General features: G+C 44.6%; 1 protein-coding gene across 1 annotated transcript in view; it reads right to left on the bottom strand.

Annotated features, from left to right (window-relative positions):
• LOC100868752 (protein pangolin, isoforms A/H/I/S) overlaps positions 1-20,615 on the bottom strand; it is a 197,603-nt gene that overhangs the window by 155,350 nt on the left and 21,638 nt on the right. Inside the window, exon 3 of the mRNA XM_086903495.1 lies at positions 8,349-8,452. Coding sequence (XP_086759621.1) covers positions 8,349-8,452 — 104 coding nt within the window. The remainder of the gene's footprint in view (positions 1-8,348; positions 8,453-20,615) is intronic.

The raw sequence follows: 20,615 nt of genomic DNA, 5'->3' as shown, positions 1-20,615 counted from the left end.
CGAAAACGACGGGCGTTTAGAAAAAGCTTTGGAACGGCCAACTTTCTTCCTCTTTCTCTTTCGATATCCAACAGCCTCCACGAATTTAAATTCTCTTCTTCCGTGCGACACGTTCGCGAAACACAATTTTATTTAGAAACGAAATAGATCGAAACTCGATCGAAAGAGGTGCGTCAATTTTATTACGCGAACGAATAAGTTTGGACGATTCGAAGGGGCCAATTTTCGGCGGGAGATTCGTATCTGCGCATCTTGCAAATGTTCCCACGTTAAACCAACAGACAGGACAACAATTAGCAGGGTTCCAGGGACAAGGGGCTAGAACGAGAGAGAGAGAGAGGGGCAAGAGCGTGCGTAATGGAGTCGCGTATCGCGCGGCCATCTTGGCATTAACGGCCCACGTGGTATTATCCTTTGAAAAAGGACAATCCCCGTGGTTTCTCTCGTGTATATACCCCTTGTATATATATATATAGATATGAGAGAGAGAGAGAAAGAGAGGAGAGAAGGTTTGGTCAGGTACTTAAACACAAAAGTACTTAACCAAGAACATCGAAACTAATGGCGCCTTCGCACCAGGTAAAATTTTGCGGTCGTAGGAGGGTGAAGGAGGTTGCCCGTTTTCTATCTCGTGTTCCATCATCCGTGGATGGAACCACAATTCAAAAGATTACGACCTTCGGAACGGAATTCTTTCTATAATTTTTTCCCTTTTCTTTTACTCGTTCCTTTTTTTTTTTCTTTCCTTCTCCTTCTTCTTCTTCTTCTTCCTTCTTCGGCTTACGTATAACGAGGCCAGGGATGGAACACGAAATTCCTTGGATCCCAAAGGAATATATATATATATATAGGTGTCTAAATGACTCCTCGAAAACCCAATCGAGCAGCATGACGAGATAATAATACGCGTAAGATCAACCTCGAAGACGAATGTTTTCTTCTGTTTCTCGCGAGCTTCGTCATCCTCGGCTGTTCAACGAACCAATCAACGGGCAGAATTGTCCCGTTTCTGGTTAACGCGTTTCTGAAAACTGCTTTAACGATCAATTGAACGATCACTCTATTCTCTCCGTCTCCGGGAATCTCATCAAAGATTCCAGACCAAAGATGAAAGAAGAAGAAGAAGAAGAAGAAAAATATCCGCAATGAAAAAAAACGTGTTCCCACGAATTGAATGCCGCCAGGAAAAATACTATTCCAGACAACCCTATTACCCATCGAACGAAACAAGAGATCCAAGAAAAGAGGAGAAAAGCGCGGAAAAAGCCGGACAAAGGGGACAAACGTAATTCGACAGATCAAGATATAGTCCGTGGTTCGGATCTAAATCGCAGGATCACCGTGGCCAACGCAGAAGGAAAGAACTCCTCACGAACGAAGAGAGAGGAAGTTAAGGATTCTCGGGCAAAATCTCGGGGACGGTCGCCTCCTCCGTTCCTCCTTCTTTGAGGAGAGAGAGAGAGAGAGAGACGTCTCTAGGAAACGAGGCTGCCTAATACGGCGAAGAAAAGCCGCCTCTCCCCCCTTCCCACGGGCTAGTAGCAGTAGACTGGACTGATTGGCAAACAATTAGCAGGGAGGACGGTGTTCACGGTGCGCGCGAGAAGGGCACGGCGAAAGTACACCAGGCGTGTATCGCGCCGGGCATCTTTGCGTCCGTGAACGTCCTGCGTGTGTGGAACCGGGGAGGGAACCTCTCTCACACCCCCTCCTTTTCTGCCGCTCGTGTCTCGAAACAATGAGAACAATGCCGTTGGTCTTCCGCCGGAGCGGACAGACAAAGCCCGGTTCCACGACAAAACCGTCGTCACCATCGTCACCATCCTCTCTCTCTCTCTCTCTCTCTCTCTCCTCCTTCTCGTTCTCGTCAAGGAATGACGAAACGTTCGAACGTTCCTTCGATCTTCCCTCTGACCGAATCCTCGAATTTATATCAGCGTAGTCAGCGATGATGTTAAAGGGGGATAAATTTAAAATTTGATCTCGCGAGGTAACGATCAATCGTTCCGTTGCAGATAAGACTGATTACACGCGCGCAAGTGAAGCTAGCTAGCTAGCTAGAAATAGTTGAGTTGGAGGGGACATCCAGTTGGAGGGGAAGGGAAAGGAGGAGGGCGTTGTCGCGCTCATTATATTGTTTTGAATTAAGCGCGCCGTCGGCCGGGCTGTGTGTTTTAATATAAGGGTTTTGGATTTCACGTGCATCCATCGCCGACCCCAACCCCCTCCAAAACCTCCCCCACAGCTCTCCACGCAACCCTTCCCTCCGCGTATCTCCCCATCTTCCTCTTCCTCCCCCTCCCCCTCTTCTGCACTCCGATACGCCCGTTATTTTCAGCAACCCCGTCGAATCGAGTTCTTTTTAATTGGTGGGACGGTTTGCGCGTTTCCGTGCGCGTACACACGCGCGCACAAACACACACGATTTTTTTCTTCTATCTTCTCTCCACGCTTGCTAGATCCTCCTCCTCCTCCTCCTCCTCTCTCTTCCACGTTTCGGCTCGTTGCTCTCCATTTCTCGACCGTTGTTTTTCGACGCAGCACGAATTTCTAGGCATCGTCCCCTCCTTTGTCACGAGCCGTGGCTACCTACCATCGGCATTAGTCGATGTCGACGGTGACAACCACGCTTCCGGAATGTTGGAAACCGCGCTAATGGCGAAAAGGCGCGCGATCCCGCCCTATCGATCGTTTTCAGGCCCGTTTTTTCCCGTTTCTTTTTTGTTCTTTTCTCCTCGCGTCAAAGAATCGTGAACAATCGTTCCTTCCAATTTTCCGGAATTTGTATTTTGAATACACGAATGATTTTTTTCGTTTAAAATTGTCGATTAAGAAATTTTCTCTCTCTCTCTCTCTCTCTCTCTCTCTCTGTCCTTTGATCCGTGAGAACGAAGAGTTTTTACGAGGAAGATGCGACACATTTGAATTCAAGGCAAGCTTTTATTTGTTGAAAATTGTTGGCAAGATTGACCACACGTTCCACCACGATCGATATACATATCGATACTTGTAACGGGTTTCGATCTTTCGCGTATTCAGAGTGTGTTGTAGGTGAACGTTACTCGCTGTGTATTTTCTTTCCTTTTCCCATCCGATAAACAAAATAATTACGGGCTGCGCTGTAAATTCTCCAATCGTCAAACTCGTCGATCTCGAAAAAGCAGAAGCGCGGAATCGATGAAGCTATAAACCAACCGATAAAGGACGGAGCGAGAGAGAAGCGTAAAAGAAAAAAAAAAGAATGTTAAAGAATGCAGTCCAATTTGCACGCGACTTCCTAAGAATCTGCAGAGCAGATTCCTGGCCACCTAATTGCCATTTTACGCGCGGCCTTTTATCGTGAAAGCCCCGGCCACGAAAGAGCAGCCCGGGTTGGTGCAACCTCTTCAAAGGCGTTGCCAACCCACTTTGTATTCCGCGTGGAGCGCCGCCACGAGGAACACGCGTTGTGTTTAGCAAATTGTCGCCACCAGCGGCCGCTTAATCAGCAGAAAATCGCGGCTGCAAATCCCTCCAAGCGCGATCCCACTCGATAGTCCCCCGGGAACTAGTCTCATCTCCACGTGGTTTCGCGCTTCTTCTCTCCGGATAGGCGCATGTCCCAACATTCCTTCGGAAACGCGCTCGAAATCGTTGGCATCGCGTCGCGTTAACGCGTTTCTAATCGGATCACGGACACCTTGGGAAACCGAACGATTTTTACGAGGCAGGAATGACAATCTCTCTCTCTCTCTCTCTCTGGCTCTGCTCTCGGAAGAGAAGTTTAAAACTGTCGCATCCGAAAATAGAACGGGTTGGATGGAGAGTCCACTCTTTCCAACGGTTACGGATGAGGCAGATGGAAGAGGCGCGTGTAAACGTGGGGGAGGAGGAAATTGTAATTGTGAATTTTATACTTTGTTAAGGAAACGTAAGGGCCTCGTCTCCATCCGTTCTTTTGTTAGGTTTGCACAGCGTTTTTCAATTTTTTTTTCTTTTTTTTTCAAAGTTCGTTCTTCGGCCATCTTCGAACAGAGAAGCTTATATTTACTTTTTAGAGTCGAAATTTACGTTTCGTTTTTATTTGTACAAAGAGCGATTGCAATTCAATTCTACTGAAAAGAGATGAACACGAGATCGGTCAAATCTTGAATAAACAAATTTTATTGTTTGTGTTGCTTATCGTCTTGCCACGTCAAAAAAAATTACGAATTAATTCTCGACAAACTACACTTAAATGGCGAACGGCAAAATGTATTTTTTTTTTCGCCTCGAAAAATTTTCAAAATTACAAACATAATCCCTTCGATTTTACAATTTACACGCCTGTTATTCATTTTCGGGATTAAATATCACGAGTTTCGATTATTCAAAAATTTTCAGATCGAACTCCTCCACACTCTTATCGAAGAGATAAGAAATAATCCATTGACCGGTTCATTGAGCGGGGCCCCGCGTGTTTGTAGTCGGATTTCGGGGCGAAACCGCTTTCGCGCCCATTTTTGTCGGAGGCAGCACGAGGGTTCGTCCGTCGAGACACGCTCGTTGTCGGAAATAACGACATAATGACATGGTGGAAGATGAGTAGAGCCCGAGGTAGGTAAATCCGAGGCGAGGTACGGGCCAAGGGTGCGAGCAGGACGTTACGGGGAGAGAGAGAGAGAGAGAGAGAGAGAGAGCCAGACCGGTGGATACCTGGGTGGGTAGAGGATGCGTGTCCACGAGGTAAGAAAGGTAAGAACGATGGTGGTGTGTTACGTGCGTGCAGTAGTGGAAGTGGTGTGCGTACGGAAGCGTCGCTGGCCATCGGTGGTTCATCAAGTCCCGACCAGTTGAGGAGAGCTCGATAACCACTCTCCAAACTTCTTCTGCCCGCGTCACGCAACCCTTTATCGGTTATTCGATTTTATTTACGGAAAATTCGGTTTTTCCATCGCCAACTTGTCTCCCTCCTTCCATGTTACGTAGTTTTCCGATTTTTCGTTTCGATGAAAAATTGGGAAGAATATGATTCCAAAGAGGTTGAGAAAGTTCCTTTTTTATCGGTGTCTAATTTCACTTACGGTTCATTCAGAAAATTCACGGAACGTTGGCTGATATCTGCTCGTTTTACGGAATCGATGCGATTCCCCTGTCTGGGTATTAATTATCCGGCAGGCAAGCGGAATGCTCGAAACACGGAGCGTAATATTTAGCATTATTACGTGAATCGGTTGGTTGAGGAAATCTGATCGAAAAGAGCTGTTTCGTAACTTATCTCGATCGGGTCCACGAAATTTTCAAATTAAATTGGGGAATTCTATTTTAAAATTGAAAACTGTTAATTTACGGGAGTGTTAAAAGTCGAGTGATTTGATTAAAAAAAAAAAAAAAAAAAAGAAATCCAGCTACACTTTTACCGCAAAAAGGATACGAATCTGATCAACCCGTCATTTCTGTTAGTCTCTAATCTCGTTACAAGCCTGCTTCATAACCACTGTATCGTATCGATCCAGAAAACCAATGATCCGGGGAGAAGGAATTTTTCCCTTTTCACTCGCGTTATTATAATTCTACTAATATTTTTTAATAACAAAATCGGGAAATATAAAATACGAACGAATCTGGAAAATTTTCGAGCGAAGCGAACCAGGTGCGAACCAGGTGTTAAAAAGCGTCAATTGCATCGCCGATAATATCCACCCGATATATTTTTAAACGCGAAACGCGACGAGATGAATGAAATCACGCTCCTCCCCGGGGTACTTAACCTCGAGGTAACTCGACTGTTTAAGTATACACGCGAACGGCTGGCCGGCCAGTTTCGCCTGACGCGATCCGACACTTGCCGCGGTTGACTAATTTTCACCAGCCTTACGCCCTACCTTTATTTACTATAACGTAATTATATATATATATATAAAATTAATATAATAAAAAGAAGGCAGTACTGCTGGCAAGCAAGATTCATACGTCACGCATTGACAAGCGCACTTGTTTAATAAGAAGAAGAAAAAAGGGAAGGTGGGGAAGAGAAAAAGTCCGCCAGCCCGTGTCTAAAGGAGGAAGAATCATTACTGCCATTACTTCGTCACCCTTTCCAGACGATCGTCGACGTTAAGCATGATCAATACGAGGCGAATCGCGGAAAATTAATGCCCGCCTCGTGGCTGCGGCAGCGGTTCATCGAGCGTGAAGAATCGACGAGGAGGGAGAACGGGTTCGCGGACCATCTCTCCTCTTCTCCGCCGAGCGAAATGATACAGAGAGAGATGGCTACGCGATATCTCAACTTCAAGAAGAGATTTATCTGACCCGAGATCGATAAACAGAAGGTTTTAGTTTTACAGATTTGAAAATTTCTGAAAATATATATATATATATATATATATATTCGCGGGATGAAGAGGAGAGATACGAAAGTGAAGTAAGTAGTGGAAAATATTTATCACACAGGAGATTAGCATTTATACGCGAGACAGATTCTAATTTTTCGAAATTTCGTTCACTTTCTCTTTCGTCGATCGAATCGAAGAAGATTTTTACAGAAACGATTCGACAGAAACGAGTTGAAAGAAAAGAAATTCAAATTCCTTCATCATAACGTACGTACATACATATATATATATATATATGCGAAGAGAGAGAGATGAAGGAGATGGCACGCTTAACACCGAATCGGCCCAATTTTGCCCACTATTTAGCGACGCCATGCTTCACCGCAGTCAAATTAGCCCGAGAGCACGCGTGGATACACCTCCCCTCCGTGCCCGTTGTTGTAGCGGCACCAACAATGCCGCTCGCGTGTATACACGTGAATCTGCAAATTTCATTCATCTGGACGGTGGGCGGGGGCGGGGGTGGGGAGGTATGGCTCTCTCGATTTTAGCCGGCTTTTTTAACCCGTCGAAACAAGCGTCGACACCTATGGCGTGTCTCGTCCCCCTTCCTTTCCCCGATTTCACGCCGATCCTCGTTAAACTCGCTATTGTCACGTACTTTCGATGTAAATCATTCGCGAAACAAGCTCTCTCTCTCTCTCTCGAGCACGGCCGATTTCCCGTGTCCGATAAACGAGCCGAAGTACGAAAAATGTTTGCACAGTGGCGTGTAAAAATTCTTCCGCTTCTTTTTTTTTTTTTTGCTTTGTTATAAAAGAGAGAGAGACAGAGTTTATAATTTAGGGATTTTTGTTTTCTTTTTTTTTTTTTTTTTTTTTTAATCGATGCGATATACTTTTCACGAAGTTAGATTCGTGGGATATTTGTCGAATAGTTGCGGTTTTCATCGATTTCGAAAGGTATTCAATACGCGGTGCGAAATAGCTGCCCGTTTCGGGGCTCGTCTGAAAGATCGGTTGAAATCAAGTATGCTCGAATATATATATATATACCTTTCGATTTTCCAAGTCTAAGAATACGAACATAGAATCGTATTACAGTCGAGTTTTAAAAGAAAAAGGTTAATTTGTAAGAGTTGTCGAAGAAAATTACGAAGGAAAGGCCACGCGAAATCACTTGCTACTAAAGTTCGTCGGATCGTTCGTTTATTCGACGTTAATATTCGTTAAAATTCCCGCGATCCCCGTTCACGGAAGAAAAACCTTTCCGCCCGACCGATCTCGCGACTTGTTGACGCGGGGCCAATTCGCGCCAATTCGCCGCCAAATTGGATAAATACGATCCACGTGCGTGGGCTCCAGGAAAAATCGAGGAAAAATCGTTTCTGCGCGACGAAGATGGGCGGATTAATAATTTAGAGGCGTCGCGGAAACCGAAACAATTCTAAGCGCCGTTTTCCATCGCCGGCACTTTATCATCAAGGGAGGAGGGGAGGCCCAAACCGTGCGAACGCTCGCTCGTAAATAAATCGTGAATCCAATTTGTGGCCGCCATAAATCAATACGGGAATCACGATCCTCAAAGGGCGAGGAGAGAGAGAGAAAGCGAGTGCTCTGACGGAACAGGCGACACGATTCTTCCCTCGCGGTTCCACGCTTAATAGGGGATCCGAAATAGCATCTTGGCCGATCTTCACATTCGAATATTCGATCGGTTCCCCTTTTGAGGAGGGGGTGAATTTGGTGGATTCTTGTGTGTGCCTCCTCCCTTTTCTATACCGTTTAATTAAATAAATTTCAATCTCAGACTTGTGAAAAAAAAAAAAAAAAAAGGAAAAAATGAAACGCGTCGTCGAAGTCAGAAAATTTTATCAATAATCTTACGGTTAATCGTCACGAGCGATGTAAAAATGGTGGGAAGAGCAGGGGAGGGGAAGAAGGTTTAGACAAGTTTTCGAGAGCGCCTCTTGCGTGGAGATTCCTCGTCCTTGAGCCGTTTTCTCGAGACAGGTAAAACGATACGGGAAACAATAAAATGATAAACACTCACCATAGACACAGGAATGGGTCCTCCGGCGCCATTGGGGTAAGGATACGGCGAGACGAGGTAGCCCATGTTGAACGACGAGGTATGTGGCGTCGGATCCACCTTACCTGTTCGAAAAAGGAAAAAAGAAAAAGACAACAGGTGAGCACGTCAGGTTGGTATTGGAAATTATCGAAAAAACAGATCTCGATTCGTGGGCCCGTTAGGCGGGGACCATTCTTAACGCTTAACACGCTCCGAGCCGATCGCTTGCCACGGTTCCTTAATCTGTCATTAATTAAAAAAGTATCACGCGTTTTGGAAAGGAAAATATATGCGAATACTTTTTTCTTTCTTTCTTTCTTTCTTTCTTTCGAGCATAATTCCCGAGCTTAATCGGAATTTTTAATCCCCCGCCACGGTTCCTTGAACCACTTTTTTTCGATCCAATCTTGTTTCCTTCGAATTAAAAATATTATTCACTTTCGCGGGCAAATTAATTAACTAATGTAAGAAAGAATTAGAGATATGTAAATGTAATACGTGTACAAATTTCGAAATTTCATTCTCGATCCAATCTTGCTTCCTTCGTTATTTATTAAAAATATTATTCGAAAAAGAAAGAATTAATTAACCGACATATATATAGAAATAAAAATGTGTATTGTTTACACGATCGTTCAAATTCTCAACCCCAACAATCCCCTTTTTTCGTTAAATATGACACGACGTATTATTTTTCCATCATTTTCCATCCACGAGATAACGAGATATATATCATCGTGCAGCTTCTAGCATTAATCTAGAAAAAAAAAAAAAATATATGAAGTGCAAAAAAACACGAACGAAGGCTCTGCGCCGGCAAGCGTGAAAAATCCAACGAGCCTTTTCACCCATCGAAGTTTATCTTTTCACGCTTATCCGGCGTAAACGGTCTTCGAATAATTATATCCGACGATTCCCTGCTGGCAATTAAACGCGGCTACCCGCACGCAACGAGCGTACACGGAGGATTCGAGCCATTTCGAGCTCCGTAACCAGCACCATCTTCCACGCTGCTACGTTTACATTAAACCAGTTTCGTTTAATGGATTTAATTCGCGCGCCCTTGCTTAGCAAAAGCTAAGCACCACAACTTCGCTTCGAAACCGTATCAAAATCGCCGACATCCAGGTGGCGCCCTCGAACGAGCAAAACGAAAAGACCTCGGCCCTCGCCTCCTATAAATTTCAACAAATATCAATCCTGAGCTTTTTGTTTTTCCCTCGTGAATTTGTTATTAACGCGATTAATCCTCTTGGCAACACCGATCGACAATCGTTAATTGACGATCGCGCGAGAAACAAAAGACTGTACAATGCGAATCGTTGTTTTCTGAACGCGTAGGATGATTCGCATTGTGCTTGGCCAACGTTTAAATTAAATATACATCCGAATGAAATAATAAACGAAATTAAATGCATAAGATACACGCTTTCCAGACTTACTAATACATTGTTTAACCGTGCAACCTGTTGATCGTTTCGAGCAACATTATTCCGAAGATATCTCGAGAGAAAAGGATTAAAAAATTAAAACCTAATTGCAAGCTTCCCTGTTGAGCATAGAGCAAGAAATCGGTGCCGACACACCAGAAACCTTTCGAGTTTATCCGTTCCGCGAAACTGGATCGCGTGGAACAACAAGAATCCGCCACGAAGGACTCCCGCCAAGTGATACCGATCATCTTTCTGGGCCCAGAAAGAGCCTCGGCTCCCGATCCGCTCAAGGCGGATCCCCGAGCGAAAGGAGAGAGAAAGAGAGGTCCCCGTTCCGCGAAACTCGATCGTTTCGAGAGGTAGAAACCTGCTTTCAGGATTCGAACTGATAACTATCGTCTCTCTCTCTCTCTCTCTCGTCTCAGGGCTCCTCAGGGCTTCGAGGAGTTAGGGATCGGCCCCCTTCCCCCTTCCTAAGATGTTATCAGGGGGAGTATCTTTAGGTGATCGGCAACGCCATTATTTTATGGAAAGAGAGAGAGAGAGAGAGAGAGAGAAAATCAGGTCGATAGATCGCCAACGCTTCTTTACCGACCGATCTATGAGAAAAGCGTGGACTGCTGGCGAAAAACGACTCGACGGAGCCGTTGGATGATAAGAAGTTGAACCAGGATACAGGAATCGATCCAAGAATGACAATGAAGAGGCGTTAGATCTTTCGTTAAATTCTTCGGGTTTTAATTTAATTGAATTTATAATTTTAATCTATTTGTTTCACGTTTGTTTAATTATTTGAGTTGAACAGAAATAAATACGATTTATAGATTCGTAATAAGTAGATCTCTTAGAAATTTATATAACAAGCTTGATAAACGAAGCAATTCCAATTATTACAATTACTTCCAATCCTGTTTTTCCACGCGTCGAAGATTGCGAAAATCGGAGATTTGGGCGAGGAGGGGGTCCACGTTAGGCGTCGCGACGATCCGCAACGAAAGCAAAGCGACGACAGGGGCTAGCGGTAGTAAACGGTGGCGATAAATCAGTCGAGCGGCCGAGAGCCGCGCGGTTAATTAATACTTCGGCAAAGAGCGGTCCGAGCAGGCCGCGCGAACCTTCGCGTCGACCATGAAAGAGTTAATTCTTCGCTGGCTTCGGTGGCTGACTCGCGCAGAAGAGACGATCTCGATCTCGTCCCCCGTCCGACCGTTGACCTTTTCCGCAGCCGGCCCTCGACTTATTAAATCGTGGCGGGCTCAGAGCGGATTTGGATCAAAATTCAAATCATCTTTTCAATTCGAGGCGAACATATTCTCCGATTGGATTCATATAAAAAGCAGCGAATGGTCGATACAATTCGAGTTTAGATACAGGTTTCCAGGTTGTATGTAGAATTTCATTCATGAAATTCATTGTTGAAACCCGTTGCACGTTCTTTTGAATAAATGACGTTCCCTCACGCAAGATGTACACATTGATAACTTCGAGCCGTGCAGAAACATCGTGTGATGGATTGCGTATTATCGTAATTGTGCTCAACTTTGAATAATATTATCTCGCACAGACCATAATCGAGATTTTTCCTTCGCTGTTATTACGTTACGTTATCAATTCCTATCGTACCATTATTTAATCGCTCGATATGTTAACGCTAAATCTATCGATCGGTATTGTGGACAAGGTACAAAGTACAAATATTGAGAAGAAAAAAAAAAAAAAAAGTAAATACTGAAAAATATATTGTACGTATACATATTTAAATGTATGAAAAAGTTTGAACACGGTCAATCTGATTCCAAAAACGAAAAATCGTATCTGGAATATGCCACGAGTTGAGAATCATCTCACGATACGATTCTCCGCAAAAGAAAAAAGAAAAGAAAAAAATTCAATTTCCAAAAGGACCTTCCTCCTCCAAATCGCACGAATCCCGCAAAAAAAGACTCGACTCGAGCGCGCCATACTCGGGCTTGTTTACGCATCGATTAATTAATTTCATCCTATATATATATATTATCCACGGCGGGGATTAAACGGCGATCGTCCACGTCGAACGGAAAAAAGGACGAAAAGGAGGGAAACGTAAGTTATTAAGACGCGGACAGGCGCGAAGACCGTGCCGCATCGGCGCAATTCACACGGGCTGGGGACGATTAAATTGTCAGCTACGCGCCTCTATAAATAACGCGACACGCAGCCACTCGAGTGGCTCACGCACGCGACATACCGGGCGCAGGAATCCTCGTTTCACCGCGATGAAAACCGTATTTCGCCCCGTGGTGATCGCGACGCGGTGGAGCAAATAGGCTCCACCTTTTAAAACGAGAAGTTTTATCCGGATAAAATCGCCGTTTAAATCTCCCGCGAATTTGTCCCGGTTTGAACGTGCCTCGTAAAGCTCGCGTTTTATTGGTCGGCGAGGGCGGGAGGGGGGGTTACGATCGAGCGGGCCGCCATTTCGACTCGTGATAAATCGGAACAGCTGAGGACAACTGTTGAACAGCGCCGGATTTCGGACGTGTTATGCGTGTTGTTCGAGTTTCTTGGAAAAATCCCTCGAATAAATGATTATTGTTATTCCGTTGTTGTTGAATCCTGAGAAAATCGGGAGAGAGAGAGAGAGGTTGTTGGAAGAATGCGAGGGAATTTTGGCAATTCGTTTTTTCTGGATATTTTTATCTTACCCACCTAATTTAAGGTTTGAATATTTATAACGCCAAGTTACGAAGTCTAATCATAGCTGGTGGAGAGGATATACAATTCTTTTGTCGTATTCAAATATCATTAATCGATATATCATTTGGATTTTTCGTTTTACCTGATAAAAAAATTATCTTTTTATTCAATCTTTAATTCACTCGAAAAATACCGTTACTCGATATAACGCGAACGGTTAATACGTTCCCCAAATATTTTTCGCCTAATATTTACACAATAATAAAAAGCATTATAACAAAAGAGATTAAACAGCGGCCGGAAAAACGGTATAAAAATTGTCAAACGTCCAAGCATCAACACGGGGATTCCACGAATTTATGAAATATTCTATGCCAGATTTACTAGCGAAAATACACACACACACACACACACACACACCGTATCCATCGCGTGGTGAAAATTCACCGTAGCCCGCGTGTCCGCGTATTAATATTAAATTCATTTTATTTTATGGACATTTTACAACAAAAATTAATCGGGTATCCATCGCGCGTTAACTACACGAAAATAATTGAAAATTGTGAAACACGTCAACGAGATTATTTTAAAACGAGAACGTTTTATACATATATATATATATATATATATGTACACACGCACACACATATATATATATTTCCTTCTTTTTTTTCTTGACAAATTTTCGCGATTGGACACGCGTAAAGCGGAGGAAGGGAACAATTTTTCTCGCCTATCCACGAGTAGTCGGAGAGTTGGAGTTCCTCGCTCTTTCCAAATGCATATCCTGCGCACATGTGCGCCACACTCCTCGCGCCAAAGTTTATTGCCTCCCCCTCTTCCTTCCTTTCCCGCCACATCCTTTCCATCACGATCACCGATGCCTCCACCTCCGCTCGTCCCACACCGGCCTTCCACACGATCCGTCGCACCCAACACTTCGTGCCCGTGTTTCTCTCGCTCCTTTTAACCACGCTACCCCCTCCCCCGCTCCCTCCTCTCCCGCCGCTTTACTGTTTACCTCGCAGTCTTGTTGGAATAATACTCGCGCTCGGTAATTATAGATGGACCGGCGCTACGAGGCCTCCTCCTCGTCCAAATAGGATTTTGCCTCCGGACGATCCACACGGATTGCAATTCGATTCGTTTCGTTTCCTCTTTTTTCTTCAACTCCAACAATTGCCAACAATTTTTTTTTTTTTTTTTATCGTTTTTATCCTCGAAGAAAAGAAAAGAAACTTCTGTCCTCGAACGCGAACAATTCTCAAAAAATCAGGCGTAAGAAAATATGAGATACAATTCGAACGAAAATCACGAGAGATAAAAATGTTCAAAGGAATGCGTGGTTGAACCGGAAGTCATTGGATGGCGCATTGAAGGGCCATCACGGGCGAGACACGGGTTCTTAAACAAATGTCCACGGATCCATGGATAACCAGCGAGTTCTGCATCAACGATCCCCCCCTCCCTCCCAATCCGGAAGGGGCGCGATTCGAACAGAAAAGCGGGCAAAAAGCGGAAGCCGCGAAGAGATTATTATGGATTCGCATGTGCCCTCTGAGTGCCCTCGATTTCGAGCCGAGCGTTCTCGCGAGCATTGTCTGCGCCGGGGGATCATTTTCGTTTGATGGAAAAACGGGGAAAACGTTGGGTCGAGGCCCGACGACTCTCTCTCTCTCTTTATCTACAAACGATAAATCTATCCGTTCCCTATCTCTCGCTTTTTCCCTCCCTTCTTTTTTTTTCTTTTTTTCTTTTTTTTTTTTTTCTATGTACCTCCACAATTTCGTGCCGAGAGGGGCTGCAATGATCATCACCGGTGTTCGGTAACGAGGCGAGGTGGGTGGATGATACAGACCTCGTTTGCGTATCCAACGATGACGTGAAGAGGACGACGAACGTGTCTCGAAAATAAAGGGTCCAAGTTTTTTGAAAGTAAAAAATGAAAAATTAACCGGATCGACGTGCGTGCGTTTAAACATCTCGTCCAAAATCTGTTACACGCAACGATAACGCTTACTACGGTCAGTAATAAATAAATACTTAAATATATTTGTATATTAGATAACGATCTTGAAGTCTTGCAAGATTCTTTTTTTCAATCAATCATCACACGAGGCCATAAATCTCTGTTTTAAAATTTTATTTATTCGAGGCTTTTCGAGAAATTTTATTCGATCGTGTGAAAAAATTGATTCTTCAAATGGCACGCAATAGAGGCGGAAAGAAAAGTTCGAAGACAGGTGTATAGAGAACAGGTATACATACATATATATATATATATATAGAGAGAGGGAAATGGCGTCGAAGTAAAATGTCCGGTCGAGTTTTGGGCACCGAATCGGGGCTGGATTCCATGGTTAAAAAGGACACGGGAGCGAAAGAGCGTGCCGTTAATGCCATTATAGGGCACAGGCTTGTGTGTACAGCTTGTTGTCGGCTGGTAAATTACTATAATTGTGAAGTTCCGGCGATTTTTAGATTAGCTCTGGTCCATCAACGGTATATGCCTACCTACCGACCTGCCGACACTGTGCGCCACCATGGACCGTTCTCAAATTCACGAGCGAGGGAGACGAGGCTGCCCATATATATTTTTTTCAGACCCCCGCGATACCGAGAATTCCTCCGCTCTAAACGTTAAGGGAGCCTAATATTTACGAGCCCTTCCTTTTCTCGAAAATCTTCTATTCATCATTTGCGAGACGTGTTAAGAGATTTATGATTTGATTAAATATAACTTGATTATTTTCTTAAGGAAAAATTAAATTCCTCCTAAATCTGTAATAATAAAAACGTCGAATTTCGTATTTGTTTCCCCGATTTGAAACGGAACACGCGAACGAATAAGCATCAAAATTCAACTAAAACTTTCAAAATTTCCATCCTCTCTGACAGAAGAAGAATCGATCGGCCACGAAGAAAACTTCGAAGGAAACTTTCGTCCGAATTTTTACCATTTTTGAAGAAAAATATCCAACCACGTTTGTGACGCGAACAACAAATTGTATTGTCGTGGACAATACGTATTCACCCAGGGAATGGATGGAACGAAAGGGAGAAGGAAACTTTCCTCGGGGAGAAATTAATTCCACGAGCGAATGCGTGCCAAGAATACGATTTCCATTGGACGGAATTCTCGCAGATTTATCAAGTGCTTCCGTCTTTCGGGAAACACGACAGGCACGATAGAAAAAGGGAGAGAGAAAAAAAAGAGGGAGGGAGAGAGAGAGATCCAAGGATTACAGCATCCCCTCTAAACGACGCCAAAAAGGACCGTACAGGATTCCTGCGGAGACCGGAGGCCAGGCCCTGTTGGCCTGTGTCAATAGAAATCCGTACTTGTGCCTCTCGTCCACGGACGCGTCTGTGACCCCTCGACACGGGGGGCCCCGTCGTGGAAATCGAACGAGAGGGAAAAAAGAGAGAGGGAGGGGAGGCAAGAATTTTCGTCCACCCTTTGTGCAACAAGTGCTTGGGTCCTGGCCGCAGATGCTGCCTGTTTGCATCCACCAATTTTCTTCGAGGATTGTGACGGTGAAAACCTATGACATCGCTTTTTAGTCACGGATGAAGGAGTCGTCTCTGTTTACGAGAGGAACGCACGGGACTTGTTTATGTACAAGTAGTTCCGTCGAGAGTCAAAGTTTCCTTCTAAAATATGAATTTCGAGATCGAGGATTTTTTAAATTTTCAGAACAGTAATTTTGGCCCATCTTAAAGTAATCTAAAAGAAATTTTATTGAATCGAAAGTCAAATTTGTATAAGTGATATTTAGATCTTTGCAAATATAATAATTGCAATCCTTGTTTTCTTGGCCAAAAGATCGATATTTCTTGCCAACTCCTGTCACTGATTTGATGGCAATCAGTTTTAATCATGCCTGCTCGAAATTTCAGAATTCTGGAATAATTCTTCTCCAACTTTCCAATATACGACAATATACGAATTAACAGCATGGCATGTACGCAATCGAAAAAAAAAAATTACACGAAATTCTCCGACTCACGAATTTCACGTAACACAAAAATAATTATTCAAGCTGCGTGTAGAACGTTTTTTGGCAAAAATCCGAAGAAAAAAAAAACGATTTTAACATCATTACCAGGTAAAAGTTCCAGCGAAAGTTCCAGAAGCGTATCTCACAAGCGCGATCGCGTATCACGCGAGAGGGGAACACAGTTTCGTAGAGTGAATTTTTGCCAGGATATCTGGAGGATCAGGAGTGGAAAGATGGGATCCGTCTGGATGGCTCCGAGAAATTTAAGAGTCAGGTTTCTAGCGTGGAAAGGACCAAGGTTTCGGGTAAAACGCCCGAAATGGCAGTGCGTGGCGGCCTACTGTAACCTGGTGACCCTCGACGCGGGAGGTCCGCGTACAAAGAATCAGACCTTTAAGAGGCGAAAAGACTGGACACGGAAACAGAGTTGGAGCGGTTTGAAACAGGCACCGAGGCAAATTTCGTCTCGAAACATCCACTTCTGGATGTGCAACAAGTGTATCATCGACCCCGTCCTTCTTCTTCCTTCCTCGAATCATCCCTAAACATGAATCTCATCCCGGAAACAACGACCACACTTCTCTCTCTCTCTCCCCGAGCCAAGGATGAGCCAACCGATGATTACGATCTACTCCGTGACCGTTGTAGAATTTCCGCGGGGATAGGCCTGATTTTCATTTGAGAAAGCTGATTATTTATCACCGGCGAGGCGAGGACGGAATCTCATTATCCGTGCACCGTGTACATTTGCATAATATAAAGGCGGACGATAGAGAAGAAACTAGTTCTTCCCGGTCGCGATGGCGTCTCTCGATGAAACACGGCGATTTTCTTTCTTCCCTCCCCTCCCTTTTCTCTCTCTCTCTCTGTCTCTCTGTCGGAAAAGCGCACGTGCGCCAAGATACGCGTTGGATCATCCCGAGAGACAGGGACGAAACGGGTTTTCGCCGTGTAAAAGATCGAGCAAGTAGGCGCACCCTCGTAATGGGACCCGGAGATTCCTGACAGGCCCCGAGGCAAGACCCACTGTCACGTATACGGGGCCTGCGACGTGCCAGGCTGGTTAGAATCCGAGAGCGAGCGCGAGGCCACCGAGGAAACGGGCCGATCGAGCCGATCGGAAACCTGCTCTACGCCGATTTCGTTTAGATCGGAATTTCTTTCGTTTTTCTTTTTTCTTTTTTTTTTTTTCGGTCAAGTCTCCTCGATACGTTTTCTTACGTGGGCCGTTCGACAGTCAGCGGAAGATAACGGCGGGGAATCGAATTTTTGCGAATGCCCCTCGATACGTGGGCCGATTTTGATAGTGTTGAGAAGATAACTGGAATCTAGGAAATATCGAATTTTTTTCTCATATGTATATTTTAGACGAGTGGGTCGACGGATAGATCCATGATGATAGATAAAAGATGGATCCGAATCGAGTATCGTTCGTCCAATTTTTGCGAATATCTTCGATTTACGGATAAATAAATAAATGTATGCGGTTCGTTAATTCGCAGCACAAGTAAAATTAGGATCGAGCAAATGCAATTCACCAATATCCATAACAAAATATCCCCAAGAACGATTTTCAATCACGAAAATTTTCAAAAAATCCGTCCTGTCATCGGTTCATTCCTACGAGAGGAGGAACCGCGTACGAAAACTCGGCGGCCAGGCTTGACCGGAGGTCAATGCGGGCCCAGCCAGAAGAAGAAGAAGAAGAAGAAGAAGAAGAAGAAGAAAAGAAGAAGGAGGAGGGCCTTGTTGCAATCTACCAAGAGACGAGGAGGCTACACTTTGAAGGAAAAGAAACTTTGCAGAGTAAGAGAGGAGGAACGAGCGGGAAGAAGAGAGACGAAAATAACGTCTCGTTGAAGAGAAGAGAAGAGGGCAGAGGCCTCGAGGCAACAGACCTACTGCCGGGGGCCTTGCCAGCCTCTCGCATAGGTGGTTTTGACTCGGCACGGTCCCCGGCCGTGGCAAGACCCGTGTGCAAAGGAAAGCAACAAAAGAAAGAGAAGACGAGCACACCACGGGACGAACGGAGAGAAGGAAAGGAACGAGGAGGAAGGAGCCTGGGTCTGCCTGTTTGACCGCCGTCTGCCTGCCCCCCCTCTCTCTCTCTCTCTCTCACCACTCCTGCCGTTTCTTCTCCCTCTCGGTCCAACGGACGGTTACCTCTCTGTCCCTCTGACCGGCTCGTCTCGTCTCGTAACAAGAGACGGCGCGGACAATGGGTGCCGTGCCAGCGCCTTCGGCCAAGGCTGCTTTGCCCGCGCGCTCCTTCGAAACACCATTTACGATTGCCGAATTCTCGCCGGCCGAGAGAGAGAGAGAGAGAGAGAGAGAGAGCAGCCTCCTATTCTGCATACGATTTTGTTTTTCTTTCTCTTCTTTTTTTTTTTTTTCACCGTGGTCTACGTGAGGAGGAGGGAGGGAAGAAAGACGGCCGATTCTTCTGGCGCGGGAAATTGGGAAGGGGGAGGGGGAGGGGGTCTGGTGGAGGAGGAGTCTGGTGACAGTTTTTTCTTTTACGTAGAAATTTATTGCATCGTGTTACGTAGATATACGTTTGTTTCGTGATATTATAAGCGCGTTTGGTTTTCCTTTTCCTTCTTTCTTTCTTTCTTTCCTCTTAATCGATTTAACGAAGAGCGATACGGTATATTTATTTAGAGGTACGCTCGAAATCACAATTTTAAAAGCAAATCTTTATTTGGTTCTGAAAACCCGTGAAAATAAGAATACTCAGTTTTCAGAGAAGAATTCCTAGAATTCCTCTTAACACGAATATTCGAATATAATTCCCCAATGAGATATTTCGCCCGTAAAATCCTATTGAATGGCGCGAGTTCAAGATGTGTTTTTAAGCATCTTTCACACAGCGTTTGCAAGCATCCTCATATTTGTACAAATTAAATATCGCATATTAATTTTTCGAGGATTCTAGAAAGAAAAAGACGCGGCCAACTTCGCTCCATTTTCCAATGTACCGCTCTTGTAATTCAATTATCTTTACAATTCCTTGAACAACAATTCTATGAAGAGTACATCGGGCTAAACGATTCTAACTCGATCGACATACAACATATCCATACAAGTATAAGGCGATACTTGGATTGTCGCGTGTGAAGTAGGCTTTACCCACTCCCGTTTCGACGAGTTTACGATTTCTCTCGCGTATGCCGACGAGCAGATCAAGATAGAAGGAGAATACGAGAGGAGCGCGGTAATAACACGAAGAAAGCGTGCTCCCTCTAGCGTCTATGGTGGAGGGTTTTACGACGGTAATGGGGCGAGATAAAGCCGAGATAACCAGGGGAACGTCTTGAGAAGAAAGCGTGTCTCTATGATAACGATTGAAAAAGGAAAGTGTACAAGTAGGCCGTGGTATAGGTTATAACATCATCGTCGATCGAGTTTTTAATCGATCCTCCACGATAATAATTATCGTTTCTGCAATATTCATTATTCTCGAGAAAAATATATATCCTTAGAATTATAAATCTAAATCTTTCCTTACGTTTGGAGCTGAATTCGACGACGGTCGAATTCGACGGTAATTCGATTCCTCGATATTCCTCGAGGTATAAGAATAAGAAGCAAGAGGAGGGAGGGAGGGAAGCGTGCAAGGGAACAGGGTCGATCGAAATAGAAAAGGTTTCGAGTGTCGATTAAGCGACACTCGCGACCCCATTGTTCGAGATCCGTCACCCATTGAAACCGACTACGACGACGACGACGACGACGACGACGAATCTGAAAATCTTCGTTTAAAACCCCTCTCTCCATCCATTGCGATCCGTGGCCACAATAAGCGCTTTCTTCGACGAGGCATCGCTGCGGGTAGTCGAACGAAACGAAAATCCAAACGTGGAGTTTTGACAGAGGGGAGGGAGAGTTTCGACGGGGAAACGATCGAGCGAAGATTTGTTTCCAACGAGGGGTTCTCGATCGGCCTGTTTGTCGCCAAACCGAATCGAGCGACCTTCTCTCCGTGGGCGTACCGTGGCGGAGCAAACGAAAGAAGAAGAAGAAGAAGAAGAAGAAAAAGAAGAAAAAGAAAACGGCAGGGAGAGAAAAAGAGAAGAAAGAAGGAGACGAGGGAAGTGTGGTGGAAGACGACGACCGTCTTCTGTTTAGTCGAACGA

The sequence above is a fragment of the Apis florea genome, unplaced genomic scaffold (assembly GCF_048593485.1).
Source record: "Apis florea isolate Af1SG1 unplaced genomic scaffold, ASM4859348v1 contig_2291_pilon, whole genome shotgun sequence".
Lineage (NCBI taxonomy): Eukaryota > Metazoa > Arthropoda > Insecta > Hymenoptera > Apidae > Apis > Apis florea.
This window is presented reverse-complemented; position numbering and strand designations above follow the sequence as displayed.